This window comes from Gymnoscopelus braueri (genome assembly GCF_963280865.1).
Source record: "Gymnoscopelus braueri genome assembly, chromosome: 18".
Classification (NCBI taxonomy): Eukaryota; Metazoa; Chordata; class Actinopteri; order Myctophiformes; family Myctophidae; genus Gymnoscopelus; species Gymnoscopelus braueri.
The window spans coordinates 25259999-25279257 of NC_137618.1; the positions used below are offsets into that span (position 1 = coordinate 25259999).

General features: G+C 38.4%; 1 protein-coding gene across 1 annotated transcript in view; it reads right to left on the reverse strand.

Moving 5' to 3' along the window:
- Positions 1 to 18009, reverse strand: part of fgf14 (fibroblast growth factor 14) — a gene marked incomplete at its 5' end in the record, with an annotated part of 167210 nt that extends 149201 nt beyond the window's left edge. The window contains one exon of the mRNA XM_080456874.1: positions 17270 to 18009. Coding sequence (XP_080313000.1) covers positions 17270 to 17483 — 214 coding nt within the window. The remainder of the gene's footprint in view (positions 1 to 17269) is intronic.
- Between the last annotated feature and the right edge of the window lie 1250 nt (positions 18010 to 19259).

Consider the following 19259-nt stretch of genomic DNA (forward strand, 5'->3'; position numbering starts at 1 on the left):
TACATCAACTCTACAGTAATCACAGTATAATATTAAGCGACATGATGTTCCCGAACAACCTTCCAATGCACGTGCACACATAGACATGAAAGGGGGCTTGAGCCCCTGCCCTTTTACCCGTCGCTAAAAAAGTGCCCTCTCCAGACTGAAACCCCTCCCCCCAAAAAAATTAAAATAAAATATATTTCAACTGCCCCTAGCGGCCTAACGGTAGTGGCAGTGGATGTATGGTATGCAGCTCAAAGTTAACTTTCCTCAGGTATCTAGTTTGTCGCTGTACGACCTTTCTAGCCCACAATGGCCAAAACTCTGCGATCGAAAACCGGCGAAAGTGGCCGTTTCAAAGACGTTTTGGCCATTATCTCTGGAATGGAAGGTCCAATCTGCTCAGTTCAAAGCTTGTTGGGTGCGTGACTTAGAAGACATTAAGCACGCAATTATACCTTTTCAGATTTTGGGGGTTTTCAGGTCTAAAAGTATGGTAATTGTTCGTTAAAAAAAATATCCAATAGATGCCCTTTTGAAATTCCAGCCCCTGCCTCTCCAAATCCTTCTGCACGTCCCTGAACCTTCCATGGAGAAGTGTAATAAACTCTGTGACTCCAATCGTACTGCAATCAACTAATCTCCCTCAGCCTTATTTCATTCACAGTTTATTTGAGGAAACATATTTGGCATGGAGCAAAGCTGCGATAAATTACATGCAGGTCATTTTAAAACTTCAAATAAGACAGAAAATGTAGATTGCTATCATTTCTAGAGGATAAGATTTGTGAATGTCATTAGATTTTACAGCATGAGATTTTTTCATCCTATAATACAATCGGCATATCTGCCCATGCGCTGCGGTTTGTTGCAAAAAACTGCGCACTGCGCATGCGTGGACGTAGCGAAACCGAAACCGACACCACGCAGCCGCTTTTGTAATCTCCCCACAACAACAACACACGCGACGCGACCACTTCGCTTCAACCCCCGCCGTTGCTTTCACTTTGCTCATGTCTCTCTATCACACCACACTCACGCTAATATGTCATGTACATCCCACACAAAACATAAAAACACGCCAGTGTCTCAACACAGCCGCTAACAACAACACCGAGTCGGCATCTGGGTTGCCACGTTGGGGGAGCAGACAAGCAGACAGGTCAGTGTTGCCAGATGTGCGCCAGAAACAAGCAACCACCTTCATGAAAAAATAAAAACAGCCGAAGGGGTCCGCGATGTTTCACGGGGGTCCACGATGTTTCGCGGGGGTCTGCGATGTTTTGCGGGGGTCCCAAAACTCCCAGGGGGGCCGCGGACCCCCAGGGGGTCCCCCACGTATTTTTTTATTTTATTTTTTTGGTATAAATATTTTTTTCTTTTTACTTTTTGGGGGGACATTTTTATCCCACGATTTTGGAACCCCAAAATAAGCGAGCCCTCGCTAGAGCCCTGTGCGCGGCTAGGGGGCCGGGCGCCCCCTCTAGTACCTTACATTTGGAGTGGAATGGGGGGGTGGGGGGCATTAGATGGTCTACTCATGAAAGCACCTCTTTGTCAGCAATCCATTAGGTACCAACTTTTAAATACATAATTGGTCTGAAGCTGGGTATATATTTATAAATATCGTTGCTGTCGGGTGGAAACCTTGTACGTCCCAAACCATTCTTTTTTAATTATTATTTTAGAAACAATTTAAAATAGTGAAAATAGCCTATCTATAAGCTCACAACGCATCGTAGAGCTGCTATTTTCACTACTTTTGTGCAGCACTCTTGTATGATGAAGTAGGGCATTAATTTAATGTATGCATAAAGTTTGTTAATGTCTTCAATCTATTAACTGCAATTTAACTGCAGCCTTGCCTATAAAATGTGAACCCATCATCAGTGCATTAGCGCCAGCACAGTTTTTAACAACTGGTGCACAAGCAAATGTTAGCCTAACTCATGGCTGCCAGTTAGAAAAGTCTGTGCAGTTGATGAGAAAAGCAGATGTTCGAGAAAGCCGAGCTTTCACATGAAGCAGAAGAAAGTAAGCTAGATTCCAAAGCCAGATGGAGCTGTTCTGTCTACATAGCAAATGAGAGTAAAGCCCAATACATGCTAATTCCGACGTCCGAACATTTCTTTGGAGCAGCGTGAGCGGTCTCAGAACTTTTCTCAGAACTCGTGCACCTCCAGATGTCCCGACTCTCTGAACTATACTTCGGAAAGCCTGTACGAACCGGACGATTTTCACGATGTCGGCAGGAGCATGTACAGCCTTAAAAAGTAACTACTTTGTATTTATAAGACATGACCTAGTGGTATCAGGTTTAAAAACGGGTAAATTACATCACATATGTTCAGCAGCGACAACTCTAAATGGGGCACAGTGTTTAAAGCGTGGGACATTTGTTAAGACTAATATTTGTAAACTGAGCAATGGAGTGGGGTGTAATGGCACAATGAAGGCTGACTGAGGTCAGAAAGTCACCTTTAAGCTACATCAATACGTCTCACACACACACACACACACACACACACACACACACACACACACACACACACACACACACACACACACACACACACACACACACACACACAATTATGAGTGGAAGGTAATAGACAACACGGTAACACTTTAGAATAACTATTCGTTATAAGTAGTTAATAGATCATTCATAAACTGTTAGTTAATGAGTTATTAATGACTTGTTAAGCATTTGCTAATAGTTAGTTAAGGATTAATAACAATGCCTTATAACTACTTAATAGATCATTTATAAACCATTAGTTAATGAGTTATTAATGTCTTGTTAAATGTTTGTTAACAGCTAGTTAAGGAGTTGTAACCATGACTTATAGATAGTTAATAGATTAGTAACAAACTATTAGTTAATGAGTTATCAATGACTTGTTAAATATGTTTTAATAGTAAGTTAAGGATTTATAAATATGCCTTATATATAGCTAATAGATCACTCACAGAGAATTAGTTAACTGACTTATTAACTGTATGCTGATTATTTATAACTATGTCTTATGAATGCCTTATAACTAGTTAATAGATCCTTTATAAACCATTAGTTAATGAGGTACTAATATCTTGTCAAATATTTGTTAACAGTTAGTTAAGGAGGTATAACTATCCCTTATAGATAATTTATATATTACTCACAAACTATTAGTTAATGACTTGTTAATAACTTGTTAAATATTTACTACCTGTATGCTAATGATTAATAACTATGCCTTATATATGTTCAAAGGATTATGAACAAGCTATTAGTAAAACACTTACTAATGGCTAGTTAAGTATTTGTTAATAGTTAATATATGTTATTGGGTAGTTATTCTAAAGTTGCAACTACTCCTCATTTACTAACATGAGTTAAGTATTTGTTAATGGTTAAGATATGTTATTGGGTAGTTATTCTAAAGTTGCCACTACTCCTCATGTACTAACTATTAACAAATACTTAACTTACCTTTTACAAATCAATTGTTAATGATTTGATTCCCATCTACTAATACCAGAGACACGTTGTACAACAGCAAATGGGTGGTACAGAAATTTGATGTGATACTGTGGACATATTTCACATTTTGGTACCTCAACCTTGCTCTATATTTGACAAAATAAATATCACAGATGAAATAATGAACAATGTATGTTTAATTAATAAAGAAAACAGTTCAAAAATAACAAATGCATACATCTAAAATAACAATAGCAAATAAATAAATAGTCATATCAACAGTAATACAGTAATTAGAAATGGGACCAAAAGGGATACCTTCATAATCCCATCATAATCCGCCTCTACAGTCCAGATTACATATAGCTTTAACCAGTGGATATACAGCACACACATTAGCTTTAGCTTTATAGCAGGCCTTCTGCAGTAAGCAGTATGGCTACAGCAACACCATGTGCTAAAATTGTAGCTATGCTAATATTGTAGCTAACAGGCTAATAAGTGTTCCCAAATTATAAATCTTACTCTTTTTCATCAAACAAACACAAACAAATTCTTTATATTAACTAATAAACACAACAGTTCATACAGTTTGAATGGTTTTGCACTACATCACCTGAAATGCATAAAATAGAATACACAATGTATCAGATACAGCACAATGGTGTGTCTTGTTCACAATAACTGAACAACATCCTGCTCCTTTCAAAATAAAAGGCAGTTCAGCTTCAGAACTCCATTGAGACACACTGCCATCTACTGACACAAAGTGGTATTGATACTACACTACAGACTAGTGTAGTAAGTTGCATGAACTGCTGAACTGTATACGACAATAAAATAAAAATACATGGAACATACATGGAACATACATGGAACATACGTGGAACATTGCCAAAAATGGTAGATAAGAAATGACAGATCTACAAGCTCACAGCAAGACGCATTGCAACATTTTGTGAGCTTGTAGATCTGCTATTCCTGATCTGATATTTCTGGATGAAGAGAAACAGAAGAAAATAATTGCAACCTCACAAATTTCAAATTGAGGGTTATTGCTTCTAAAAAAGGCCCAGTAAACACCTTGAGTGGCATTTTTCTTGAGTTTTTCTTGAGCTCACACTTGAGCTTGTAGATCTGCTATTTCTAATCTGCTATTTCTACTGAATGAAGGAAAACTGTTCAGTTCATGCAGCTATACTTGTCTGTAGTGTAGTACCAATACCACTTTGTGTCAGTAGATGGCAGTGTGTCTCAATGGAGTTCTGAAGCTGAACTGCCTTTTATTTTGAAAGGAGCAGGATGTTGTTCAGTTATTGTGAACAAGACACAAGAGAAGGGGCCATTGTGCTGTACACATTGTGTATTCTATTTTATGCATTTCAGGTGATATAGTGCAAAACCATGAAAACTGTATGGACTGTTGTGTTTATTAGTTAATGTAAATAATTAGTTTTTGTTTGTTTGATGAAAAAGAGTAAGATTTATAATTTGGGAACACTTATTAGCCTGTTAGCTACAATATTAGCATAGCTACAATCTTAGCACATGGTGTTGCTGTGGCCATACTGCTTACTGCAGAAGGCCTGCTATAAAGCTAAAGCTATATTTAATCTGGACTGTAAAGGTGGATTATGATGGGATTATGAAGGTATTCCTTTTGGTTATTTCTAATTACTGTATTACTGTTGATATGACTATTTCTTTATTTTCTATTGTTATTTTAGATGGATGCATTTGTTATTTGTGTACTGTTTTCTTTATTCATTAAACATACATTGTTCATTATTTCATCTGTGGTATTTATTTTGTAAAATATAGAGCAAGGTTGAGGTACCAAAATGTGAAATATGTCCACAGTATCACATCAAATTTCTGTACCACCCATTTGCTGTAGTACAACGTGTCTCTGGTATTAGTAGATGGGAATCAAATCATTTGTAAAAGGTAAGTTAAGTATTTGTTAATAGTTAGTAAATGAGGAGTAGTGGCAACTTTAGAATAACTACCCAATAACATATTTTAACCATTAACAAATACTTAACTCATGTTAGTAAATGAGGAGTAGTTGCAACTTTAGAATAACTACCCAATAACATAAATTAACCATTAACACATACTTAACTCATGTTAGTAAACGAGGAGTAGTTGCAACTTTAGAATAACTACCCAATAACATATATTAACTATTAACAAATACTTAACTCATGTTAGTAAATGAGGAATAGTTGCAACTTTAGAATAACTACCCAATAACATATATTAACTATTAACAAATACTTAACTCATGTTAGTAAATGAGGAATAGTTGCAACTTTAGAATAACTACCCAATAACATAAATTAACTATTAACAAATACTTAACTAGCCATTAGTAAGTGTTTTACTAATAGCTTGTTCATAATCCTTCGAACATATATAAGGCATAGTTTTAAATCATTAGCATACATGTAGTAAATATTTAACAAGTTATTAACGAGTCATTAACTAATAGTTTGTGATTAATATATACATTATCTATAAGGGATAACAAATATTTGACAAGACATTAGTAACTCATTAACTATTGGTTTATAAATGATCTATGAACCAGTTATAAGGCATTTATAAGACATTATAAATAATCAGCATACAGTTAATAAGTCAGTTAACTAATACTCTGTGAGTGATCTATTAGCTATCTATAAAACATATTTATAAATCCTTAACATACTATTAAAACATATTTAACAAGTCATTGATAACTCATTAACTAATAGTTTGTTACTAATCTATTAACTATCTATAAGTCATGGTTACAACTCCTTAACTAGCTGTTAACAAACATTTAACAAGATATTAATAACTCATTAACTAATGGTTTATAAATGATCTATTAAGTAGTTATAAGGCATTTCTATTAATCCTTAACTAACTATTAACAAATGCTTAACAAGTCATTAATAACTCATTAACTAACATTTTATGAATGATCTATTAACTACTTATAACGAATAGTTATTCTAAAGTGTTACCGACAACACCACTACAAAATGGACTGTACAACACAGTACTTTGTATGACACAACATGACTTTTCGCCTTTACATAAAGTACCATTACACTCAACCTTGAGGGGACAGAACCCAGCATCCCAGCATATACAGTAGACTACAGTACAGTACAGAGTACTCTTACGGTTCCAGAGTTAAATTAACACAAGTTTTGTGGTGTAGTGCTGCGGGTGCGGCTATTGTGGAGCTGCTAGTAAAAATCTAATTTCACTGTGCACTGTGATGAAGTGGAATGTAAATTCGAATGCTTGATTTATACACTGTTTTACGACAAAGCATAAATCAAGCTTTAGGTTGAGACCCTTTAACCCTTTCAGCCACCACCCAACAATTTCTCTCTCTCTCTCTCTCTCTCTCTCTCTCTCTCTCTCTCTCTCTCTCTCTCTCTCTCTCTCTCCCCCCCCCCCCCATTTAAATCCCCGCTAATCTGTATGTAAACTTGATTGTGTCTCAGAAGGAGAGGGGGAATGGAAGCCAGGAACTTGAATCTCATCAGCCCTGCAGGTCATATTTCTCAAGAGCAGGACAGGGACAGTCCAAATTAATTCACTGTGTAAAGTGATGATGTTCACAGCAATCAGCATCAGCATCATCATCATCATCATCATCATGTACAATCAGATTAAAATGTGACTTGTTGACCTGTGACATGCCAAATACATAATTTCATCCCTGTATCTGCAGTCTTTCCTATTCGTCTTCATTGTGTTCTAATGATAATGAAAATCCACCCACTGTGCTTTTAACCACTTATGCCCTATTTAGTTTTTGGATAAGTGTCGCTTTTAATGACATGACCAAAATAGGGACATCAGGTTGAAAGTAATTAATAGTCAAACCCTCGTCACAGGGATAAAAAAAAAATTGCCCGTGCATTTTACAAAGTACACTTGTATTAATGAGTGACCTGTGGGTGGTAGCATTTTTGTATTACTCTTTCTAAACAGCTAATAACACAGATGCAAATACAGTAATAATACTGTTGCTGTGTTACCAGCATCAATCCTGCAGTTTATTATGCCATGGCTCTGTAGGAGGCCAGCCATCTAGAAATGGGTCTGTCTGTCATAGGGTCCATTTGGTTCCATTTATTTCCAAATTAAAATATTATGTATTATCTTATCTTTTTCCAAGCTTTGCTGTTGTAGATGTCCAGTGCCATATCAAACAATCTGTAAAGACTGGGCACCAGCTGTCAGAGCTAGACCATTTAGTAAACAACTGGGCAGGGCCATGGGCAGTCCTTTCATGAGGAAGGGGGAGGACTAGGACAGGTGGGTGGTCATATAGGAGGAGGTGGAGGGACTGGATCATGTGGGTGGTGCTTAAGTGAAATCCAGATATACTTAATGAACTGGTGGGTGTGTCTACATAAAAACATAACTTTAACACTTACTGTACAATTTCATGACAAAATTCTTCCTCTTATATAATAATAATACCTGATACTCATGTTTTAGGGGAGGAAAAAAAACACGGCACCCCCTCTTTAATATTTCACTTTAATTTTATAATGGACGTCAATAGCAGTCTGATCTAGCTGGAAACCATGCCCAAATATGGAGTCATGTGTCATACATATGATATAGACTGGTCACATGATGTCCGAGATCCAAATGGCAGCCACTCCGTTATTATACCCCGTCTTGCTTGTATGAAACCTTGCAACATGCCATTGGTGCATGGTTGGAAGATATTTTTAGCCAAGCCTGTTGTTATTCTAATTGTAGGCGTTCTTGTCTGAATCATCTCCAACCCCTTTAATTATACTGGTGTTTGGTTCTTGGATTGGATGTCTCTATTGGCACAAATTAACCAATTAAAATGTACTTCATTGGCCGGAGTCCCGCAGGGGGTCTATACTAGCCTGCCTCGTTTTAACCTCTAAACTCTATTCAAAGAAAGGAGGTCGCACAGCTCGTAGCCACGATGCAATTTTTTTTTTTAATTAATTTACCAACGTTTCTACAGTAAAAAAGTCTTCTTCAGGGTATGAAGAAGACCCTGAAGAAGACCTTTTACTGTCGAAACGTTGGTAAATGAATTGAAAAATATATCGTGGCTACGAACTGTGCGATCTCCTTTCTTTGAAAACATTTTGTCTCGCGTGGTCAGGACCTCCTCACTGCTGGTGTACGCTCCTGTTCCATTGTTAACCTCTAAACTCTAAAAACAAATCTGTGTGCCAAAAATAGCTGATCTACAAGCTCACAACCTGTCACGTTGAAACACATTGTGAGCTTGTAGATCTGCTATTTTTGACGAATGTTAACCCCAGAATAGGGACCCTAATAGGGTTCATGTGATTAAACTAGTGCGGGTGTATGTCACAAATTAATTAGCTATATTATAAGGGATAAAACATAAATCATGCCTCTTCTCCTTTCTAACAACCATGGCTTGAAAAAAGTATTTGAGATGTTCTGCTCTTACTCAGAGGTGAAATGCATTGAAAGAAAATAGTGACATTTCTGATAATACACACTTCTCAGGAAAAGAACAGTACAATGGAGGAAGAATATTTCACACACAAATGCATAACTGGTATGACAGCCAAAATCACATACTGTAGAAATATAATTAAACCCACCACACCATTCTTAAGATTTAGGATCAAGTCAGTTCTTTCCTGTCTATTAGTTCAAATGTAAACAACAGGCTAAATCCTATACATGTGCATGTGTGTGCTGTTTTTCCACTGTTTACAATTTATAGTTCCAGATGCAAGATACAGCAAAATTGTATACACATATTTTCCACCTAGCTTTATCTGCACTGCACCTCAGAACAGTAGATTTGCCTTCCCAGAGTTCTGTGACTTCAGCACCGTTCCAAGGTTGTGGCCTTCCAGTAGTCACTGCGCTTGACCATTCTGGAGCAGTCAAACCTTTGCATCAAAACTGCTGAGCAGGGACACACGTTTCATATATGAATTACCAAGGGTGGGTCTCTGTTGCATGGGTGTGAGGTTGAGCACTGTTGAGCACTGGTTTAGTGTTAATGCACCTTTGTGGTTAAAAAGAGAGGAAGCATCAGCACTGCTGAGTTCTAGCTACTGCCTTCTGAGGCTGTCACATACCATAGACTTGAGCTTCACTTGATAAGCTTTGAGCCATCGTCACGTGGGCGCCCACACATTCTGTGACCTGCATTGTCACTCTACTGTCAGTGAGCTGCTATTGTGGAGGCCACCTGTGAACTATATGTGTAATTATGGACCACACCACTGCAACACCACTGCCCTCGATATATCACTTACAGTGGTGTAAAGTAACTAAGTACATGTACTCAAGTACTGTACTTAAAGGACGACTTTACCCATTTTCATGTAATTGGTCGTCACTAATGCTCATGATAAAATGATTTAAAAAATTGTACTCGTCCGTGTCTCAGAGGAGGGCTGTGGACACTTCAGAAACCTGTCTACCAGTGACATCATCAGTCAGGTTTCATTGGCATTTTTCTTTTTTTTCAATCGTTTTTTTTTCTTTTTCTATTAACTGAGAGTAATGGCATCTACTATAGCATGCTAACTTTCCAGGAATAGAAAGCCTGCAGTTTCTATTGGCTTGGATTCCCAATCGATGATGTCAATGGTAGGCGGGTTTCTGAACTGTCCACATCCCTCCTCTGAGACACAGATGTGATAGGTTGAAAATGGGTGAAGTGGTCCTTTAAGTACAATTTTGAGGTATTTTTACTTTACTGGAGTATTTCCAATGTTGGGTACTTTTACTTATATAATAGCGACAATTATATAATAGCAAAAATCGCAGATCTGCATGCTCACAGCGCGTTGTGAGCTTGTAGATCGGCTATTTTTGTTACTTATGTGTGACACTGTAGTATGACGAAGTAGGGCATTATTTTACGAAAAAACATAAAAAGTTGAAATATGGAGATACAAGGTTTCTGCCCGACAGTAACGATAAAGTAAATAAAGCATGGGACTTAAAAGTATCAATACCACAAAGTAGAAATACTGTGTACAATATTTCCCTCTGAGATGTAGTGGAGTAGAAATGATGATAAATAGTAGAGATAGAGTAAAAGTAACTCAAAATATGTATTTCTTGCCAAATGGTATATGTTTTAAGGTCATATTGGTTGCATGACCCACTCAATTACTTCCTCAAAGTTTTACAATCACAAGTTATTCATTTGACCATTGCTTGTTCAGTAATAGAGCTAGAGGGTATCATCTATCTCCATTCATTCCACTCAGCTACTTAATTGTATTAATGAATTACATTGTACTGTATGTTAATCAAAGAGACATGTACCCTCACTGATGACGATGAACATAAAATAGAGGCCAGCATCACTGGAAGCTCCAGATTAGACCCCTGTGCGGGAATGTTTTCTTAATCCTGCTCCTGCTAGATTTCTGACCATTATCGCCTGTCCCGGCAATGTATGTGTTCCCGTCCCACCCACAGTTTATTTCTGACTACTTACTCCCGCTCTCAGCAAAGTTTAAAGTACCGCCTGCTCAAAAAAGCTTTGCATTGGGACCCGAATACAAACAGACCATTTCAGCACCATGGACAGAGACACTGTTGGCTGGGCTAACGGTGGGATTAGTATTAAAGGTAGTGGAAGCAATACTTTATGGTTAAAACTAAGAACATTTGTGTGAAAAGGCTAAGGCTCTATATTCTGATAATAATGATAACTATATAGTGTCAATAGTCAATAACAGGGATCTCCCTGTCTCTCCAGCTGTTTAATAAATAGAAAATACATACATTTTCAGGAGGGTCACCAATTTCATTAAATCAAGAGCCTATTTCTCAGCTTCAATTTGATATGTTCCAGTTCCAATTTTGTCTGCTAATTAATTTTTTTTTTTATAAATAAATGTCATTAATTAAAAGTATTACGCCATTTCTCAAACACTTTCTCCATTCTCCCACAACACATCTCGATAGTATCTTGTTTAAAGGTGAGGTAAGTGTTTTTTTTAGTTTTTTTAAGTGTTAAATAGCTCTTTATTCCCATAGCAATCATTGCAGGTGTCTCCCCGTCTCTCTCCAGCTCTTTAGTATTGGGATAGCAATTTATCCAATCTGGAAAGAAAACTCACAAAGGATACAGGATGAAGTGAAATTGGAAGTGATGAAACAAAAGAATGTGCAGACAAAATTGCAACTGGAACACTATACAATTGAAGCTGATGAATGGTGTTTGTGGTGTTTTTTCTCTCCTGATTGGATGATATAGAAACTGAAAATGTATTTTCTGTTTACCAAAAAGCTGGAATGAGATGGGGAGACCCCTGTTACTGAACAAACACTATAATAATCAATGATCACTATCATAATATAGAGGTTTGACCTTTTAACAATAAATACATAAATACATACACATACATATATACATACCCGTATATAAAGTACATACATACATGTACATATCGCTTACAGCACCTTTAACACATTGAATGCCAGTCGCGTAGATCTACGCGAACCTATTTAAAGCCGCAGCGTGCCAGTCGCGTAGATCTACGCGAACCACCGATTCCCATTGAAATTGCCCCAGGTGCACTTTCCGAATTTTTTTGATCCATTTCCGTTTCCGGTTTCCGGTCGGAAACAGAATTATTCGGGTTCCGGTTTTTTCGATCGTATCCGCTTCCTGTCTGGGATCCTGTTTAAAACTCGATTTTCTCGGTTGTTGTTTTTCTCCTCGCTGATCACTGTTTAGCGTTGATCGGCTGTATCTTCAAGATGGCGGCACGGATTTGGAAACTATTTTCGCTGGCCGTTTCTCACAGATCCGCTGTGTGTTTAGAACCAAATGAACGCGCACTTTTAACTTATTTAGCGAGGTCTGTGGCGACATGAAAAAAACAAAAAAACAACAATAAAACGCTGGCACTGGTGAGTACATTATGAGATTAAACTCTGGCATGGAATGTGTTAATATGTGCAGAAATAAGTGCTTTCTCTTTGAAGTAGATCTTATTTTGACTGGAGAGAACTGAGCAACCCATAGGTGACAGCTTTGTGTCCCAATACATTTAACAAAGTCCAATTTGTTTCCATTTCTGTCAGTAATAACTGGGAAATGTGTCCAAAATGTCAGACTTGCCTCATTGCTTTGCTTTTGCATTGTAATGACCTGTTCTGATCTTCTTTTCAACTAAATTTGCCCAATTCAATCCCTCTGGTTAGCGCAACATCCGGGACCCACAGTTATTTTTTGGACTACCCATTTCTGCCCCCAGCAAATTAAAACCTGCATGACCCCCTGGCCAACCCCCTGGCCAATGGTGTTATTAAGCTTCTGGTCATCAGGCAGGGCTACTCTGACTCAGTCTGACATTTACAAAAAGGAAAGGTTTGATTAGATCATTTTCAAGGCCTCCTGGGAGATCTTCCTGTGGTGAGGCTGTGTGTTTGCACCAGCAGTCTGGAGTCTGCATGTTGACACATCCCGTTATGCCCCCAGGAAAGTGAGTAGTTCTGTTGCCTGCAGAAACTTTGACCCAACATGTTCATATGGATCAAGACAACTCTTATAACATGGTGGATGCTCTTTTCCAAAGCCTCTTAAAGCATACCGACAGCATAGGCTTGTAGTATGGAGAGCCCCAATGGGAACTGAACCCTTGACCCAAGCACTGTCAGTTCCATGTTGTACCCATTAAGCTACACAAAAGCACTACTCTCTGACATATGACTTCCCTTTTAACAATGCATAATTTGTGGTCTGTTTGAAGATATACTGGCTCTTGTAAAATGCTGTACACATCTACAAAGGTTCATGGCATGCCATTTATTCTTATCTTGCAACATGTAAGTCGTACTGGATAAATAAATTGCACTTTTTGCATACCCGTCATTGATGTCATTATTCTTGGCACCAGCTTTGTCACTCTTTTTCTCTTGATAAAAGTATTGTGTATAGCAGCCTAGCTGGCCTACGTTAAAGCTGTTTATCTAGGTGTATTTAAAAACACATTTTGTCTTAATTTGCATTGAAAAATATCGAGAAAGAGGGACAGTCAAACAGCTGGTTGGATCTAAACAGTGATGTAAACAACAAGGATAAAATCATCAAAATGCTTTTACCCTTAACTCTTTAACTGCCAAAAACGGGAATTCCCGTCCGATGGCTCTATGGCTATCATGGCCACGGACGGAAATGACGAAAATATCTTTTAACAAAAAAATACAAAAATTATTATTTTTTTATTTTTTGGTTTTTTTTTATTTTTTGGTCTTTTTTTTTGTTGTTTATCTCAAAGGAACTAGGAGATAACGCTATCCAAATTGCTGCTCCATTCACTTCAATGTTAAAAAACAAACAGAGGAAAAATGCACCTTTTTCCTGGCACTGGGACGACACAGTCTGAAATAAGTGTGGCAGTGAAAGAGTTAACAAATGCTGAACATGTACCTTCACATACATGGCACTTCTCCACCGTAGCTTGCAACCATAAATCCTACAATATTTTAAACCATTTTACAACAGATGATTCAACTACTGCCAGAACTACACCTGGTCAGGCTGTAGCACTGCCACTAGTCATTCTGATATGGTTGTTTCTATCCTGGTTATAAAGACAATAGAAGAATAATGATGGTGGAAACATTTATCTATCAAAGATATATTTTGTTCTGCATTAACCAAAGTTGTGTTTGTTTAAAGTCTGGGATCAAATCGGTTTTCATTTAGAGTACAAACAAATACATGTATTTGGTTATGTGGTTGATATTCACTGGCAGCATAGATGTATTAGCGATGTATATTCATTTATATTCACTGCACATTTATATTTATTGATAAACTGTACAAGTGTTCACTCAATTAGAGATCCAGTGCAGATATCTAGGGCCAGCAGATCAGTATATACATTTCTTTATTGGTTTGGTTCTTGACTTACTCTTATACCTGTACCCCTCCTGTGTTTCATTCTCACTGCTGTTGCTGCTATGACACCTGCATCTCCCTCCAGGGATCAATGTCTACCATTTCTTATCTTATACCTCACACTTTCAACAAGACAAAACGCATGATCACATCACACAGACAAAGACACACACCTACTGTACAGCACGCACGCGCGCACACACACACACACACACACACACACACACACACACACACACACACACACACACACACACACACACACACACACACACACACACACACACACACACACACACACACACACACACACACACACACACACAATCTGCAAATGCCATCTACTAGAGTAGAAGGTCCCAAAATAACTTACACTTTCAAATGCTTGGGGAGGCTTCGTAAGCATTGTGTGGAATACAATAAAATAACGGGTGAAATACTAGGTTATGGATCTCATTGATACAACAGTTATTGCTTAGTCTGCAAGTGCCCTCAGTTCTCATGTGTTTCTAAAAATAGGCCTCATTGGAGCACTATATTCAGTGTAGCCTGTAGTAGGCCCCCAAGTAGCTCTGGCCTGGCCAATAGTAGCCTAAATGCCACCCTCTGTCTTTGATATGGGGCCTCACAGAACCTATTGAACCTTACCATGAGAACTTTATTCTAAACCTTGTATGCCTACTTGTTGTATGCGTCTCTAAAGCACCTGCACATATCCATGAGCTCTGTGTCTTTAGCGTTTTTTGCATAGTGCCCGTTAATCTGCAGTTCTTTATGTTTACTGTCCTGCATCAATCAGAAGGAGTTCTGTAGTGCACCCCATGGACACATTCTGCATCTGGGCCTAATAAATATGCTGGTCTATAAGCATTATAGTAGCCTATCTGCTGCTTCAGCACAAACGCTGACAATACTATGCGCACCTCATCCGCAGTTCAGGATAATTCAGTGATTAGCCTCTACAAGATAAATGTGGGCTACTCTTATGGACGTCACGTGTCTGCTAAATTGCAGACATGTATCTGAAGGTGATTAATTGGCTGTACGGTGCTGATTGGGTTACACTGTCCCTTGAGCGTGACTTAAGGAAGTTGGTGTTTCTCAGTGGTGGAAAAAGTACTCCCATTTTTTACTTAAGTAAAAGTATCGGTACAATGTATAAATACTCCGTTACAAGTAAAAGTCCGGAATAAAAGATTTACTTGAGTAAAAGTACAAAAGTATTGGTATCAAAATTCACTTAAAGTACCAAAAGTAGAAAGTACTCATTGTGCAGCATGTCCCGTTACAGAAGTTTTTAAATGTATACAAATCTTTTGAAAATAGCATATCTACAAGCTCACAATGTGCGCTATATAATATATAGCCTATAGACCTTAAGTGGTTAATGTATGTAATCTAAATCTAAATCTAAAAAGTAACTAGTAACTAAAGTTTTCAAATACTTGTAGTGGAGTAAAAGTACAACATTTGTCTCTGAGATGTAGTGGAGTAGAAGTAAAATCATTGAAAATTGGAAAAACTCCACTAAAGTAAAAAAAATACCTCTAATAATTGTACTTAAGTACAGTACTTTGAGTAAATGTACTTAGTTACTTTTACACCACTGGTGTTTTTGCTGCGGCTGCACTGAATTCTTCAGACCAGTCGCTGTTTTCCCGAGCCTATTGTGGCATTATTACACATGTACAGAGGATACTGTTCACATTCATTGTTCTGTTAATAATCTCCATAATACTGTATGTATACAATGTAAACAAGTTGTTTTAAGATAAATGTTTTGCTCGTTTCTTCATGAGATGTCAGTCAGTCGGGCAAAAACAGAGCAAGCTACGGTATGATGATGATCTACTATACTGCAGTGGCAAAACAGTGCTGCTGAGCACATCAACTTCAGACCTAATAACACGAGGTAACAAGTAGCATGGGCTCCCTGCTGTCCACACAGGGGGTTTTCTTTATTTCCTACAACAGCCTGTTGAAATAAACGTTGTTTGGTCACTGAAGCACTAAAATACCTCCAGGTGAACAGTAAAATACTGGCAAATGTGAGGCTTAGTGATATTCTCAGGTAACTGAAGGCATGCAGGCTACAGTACATGTCAGGCTACATCGCTTTTCTTTTTACAAAATAAAATGTGGGTTGAAATAATTCCAATTACTGTGGATGATTTGCTTTTGTGCTACAATTTGTTCATATAAGTGTATATGCCCAATTCACATATCCTGGCCTATTATAAAGCATGCATGAACTCCTTGAATATAAAATGTTTCTATCCTCAAGGCTCTATGGTGGATATTGGCCTGTGTGGAGTGGACGCATGGAGAGAGGGACCTAAAAGAATAGACTGTCTGTCTGCTCCAGAACTGGCTTTGTTGAAAACATAGCGATCAAGTAGCCTAACCGAGAAGTGTTGCAGAGGGGGGGGGGACGCTGCTGCAGCAATAAGCCAGAGAATGGATGGAAAACCTGGTTAAGGGGGGGATCATCACGATGGACAGAGGAGCAAGTAGCCATATATGCCTATGATTTGATCCCGCTGGTCACTGGAGGCATTGATCCAACATCTATCTGCGCGCTAGGCTATTTTAAAAAGTTAGGAGGTCGTACGTGGTTCTTTAGGTGATGCAGGTGCTTTGTCTGTGTCTGTGCGCTGCGCGTAGCGTATACCCATGGAGCCTGGGCTCGCCGATAGTAGCTGCACAGGATAAGTTGTTTCCCCCCTCCTCCCTGCGCCTCCTGCATCCACTCACTGCATAAATATGATTGCAGATCTATCATCCTGGTCCGTTACAACAAACACACGAATAAACACAGATCCACACACGCACAGCAGTTTGCATCCAAATGGAGGTTATATATAGGCGTAATGGTGATTGTAGCTTACCACTTGGATTCTTGTTTTTCTTAAGACTCTTGCCACAAAGACACTGCAGCATATGCGTTCCTTTGCTGAAAATGTTCCAAAGAAACCACATTGATTTGGGCGAAGAGCAGCAATCCAGTGGCTTAAACACCCAGGTGTAGATGAGATCCTTGCGGTTGCATAATAATAACACAATTGGATCAGTTCTCCAAAGCAGAGCTACCAATTCTACCATAGAAAAATAGGTATGATCCAAGTCCTATGCGCTTTCATTCACGTGGCAAAAATATTCACTATCTGTCAGACTTCGTAATTAAGGTGTTTTTTCTCTTCTTCTGGCGTATAAAGGATGCCACCTCAACTAGTCGGCGATAGAAAATATACTCTATAAATTGCATGTGTGTCGCACCGGGAGGAGACAGTGTGCAGCCGGTAAACAAACAGAACTAACGTGAAAACAGTGAAACACGGCGGATTTCCGAGGAGAAAATCATTGCCCATTTAGTTCATCACTCTGAGGAGAGGCGGGTGGATGAGGATCTGCACAGCATCAAAAGCCAAGGGAGGATGCATCCTATGCACACACTGCTGCAATGATAGCCCCAACAAAACAACATCAAGTCCACTTGGGTTCTCCTTGTTGAATAAACCAGCTGTGTGACGATCAGGTCAGATTCCAGCAAGCACAGTTTTTTGTATATCTTCTAGCCTCTCTCCACTGCAACGTTCTGCCTCTAAAGCCAGCTTTGGTTTCTTCTTGGTGTCTGTCCCGATTCCTGGAGTAGGCTACACGTTTCTTCTCTGGTCTATCTGGTCATCAGTGTCTTCACACTACAACGCCACTGGCATCATCTCCAAAAGTAACGGTGCGCCTGTTATAAAAAATATTTGCATGAATTTCCCTTCGCATCGGACCTCTGTTAGACATCGACGGGGGGAGGAGGGGTTAAATTGAAAGATTGGCTTTCCATTACGTAAACACGTGGTTTCTGCGCCGTCATATTATTCACTGATGCTCTCAGAAAATTATATGATCAGACTGAGACAATTGAAGTCAGAGCCAGAGGTCTTCAATGTTTTTCTGACCAAGGACCCCTTAGCTGAGACAGGGACCCCTACTACACAATGTATCAAATTGTGTTGCAGATTAAACTTTTTTTATATATTTCATAGATGGCTTCATAGACTTGTTTGACAACACTATCATTAGTGTTGCATAAATTCATGTTTTTTGTTAATTTTTTACACATTGGCTTCTCTATTATTCATTCATGTTAATGTGTATTTCCAGACATTATTTATCCACTATAAGCCTCAATACTTGACCGTTATGGCTCTGTACTTGGTTTGCTCTTTTTTTTCCTTTATGCCTCTTTGCCAAAAAATAGCAGATCTACAAGCTTGTAGATCTGCTATTTTTGGCTAAATGTTCCCCATAATCAGAATCCTATCACACAAAGATTTGGAGGACCCCCTGTCCTACCTTTGAGGACACCCTAGGGGTTCCGGACCCTCCGTTGAAGACCCCTGGTCTAAGCGACATTTCTTAGAAACAATGCTATTTCTATTAAGTCATTTTTAAGTTGCCTATATAGGTTTTCTGCATTCTTTTAAGAAACGTGCTGTCAAAGGTCTACAAAGATGCTATTTTCCATTCACTGCAAGATAGTCAAATTAGTTATAATTTATTTATTTATAACATCGTCTAGCTGTCGGCCAGGCTATTCTTGAAATGATGTCTTGTTATATTATCGACAAATTGTATGTGAAGCTCTGTTACGTTATGAAGTCACAGGTGCAGACTCACCTGTGATAGGTTGGTATAGGGATGGATGCTTGCGTGTGCCAGTGTCAAGTGATCTAAGCATTATTGAAGCTGCGCTGCAGAGTACAGGAACCTATAGGCAGTGGTGGAAAGTAACTAAGTACATTTACTCAAGTATACTGTACTTAAGTACAATTTGAGGTATTTTTACTTTACTGGAGTATTTCCAATTGTCTGTACTTTTAC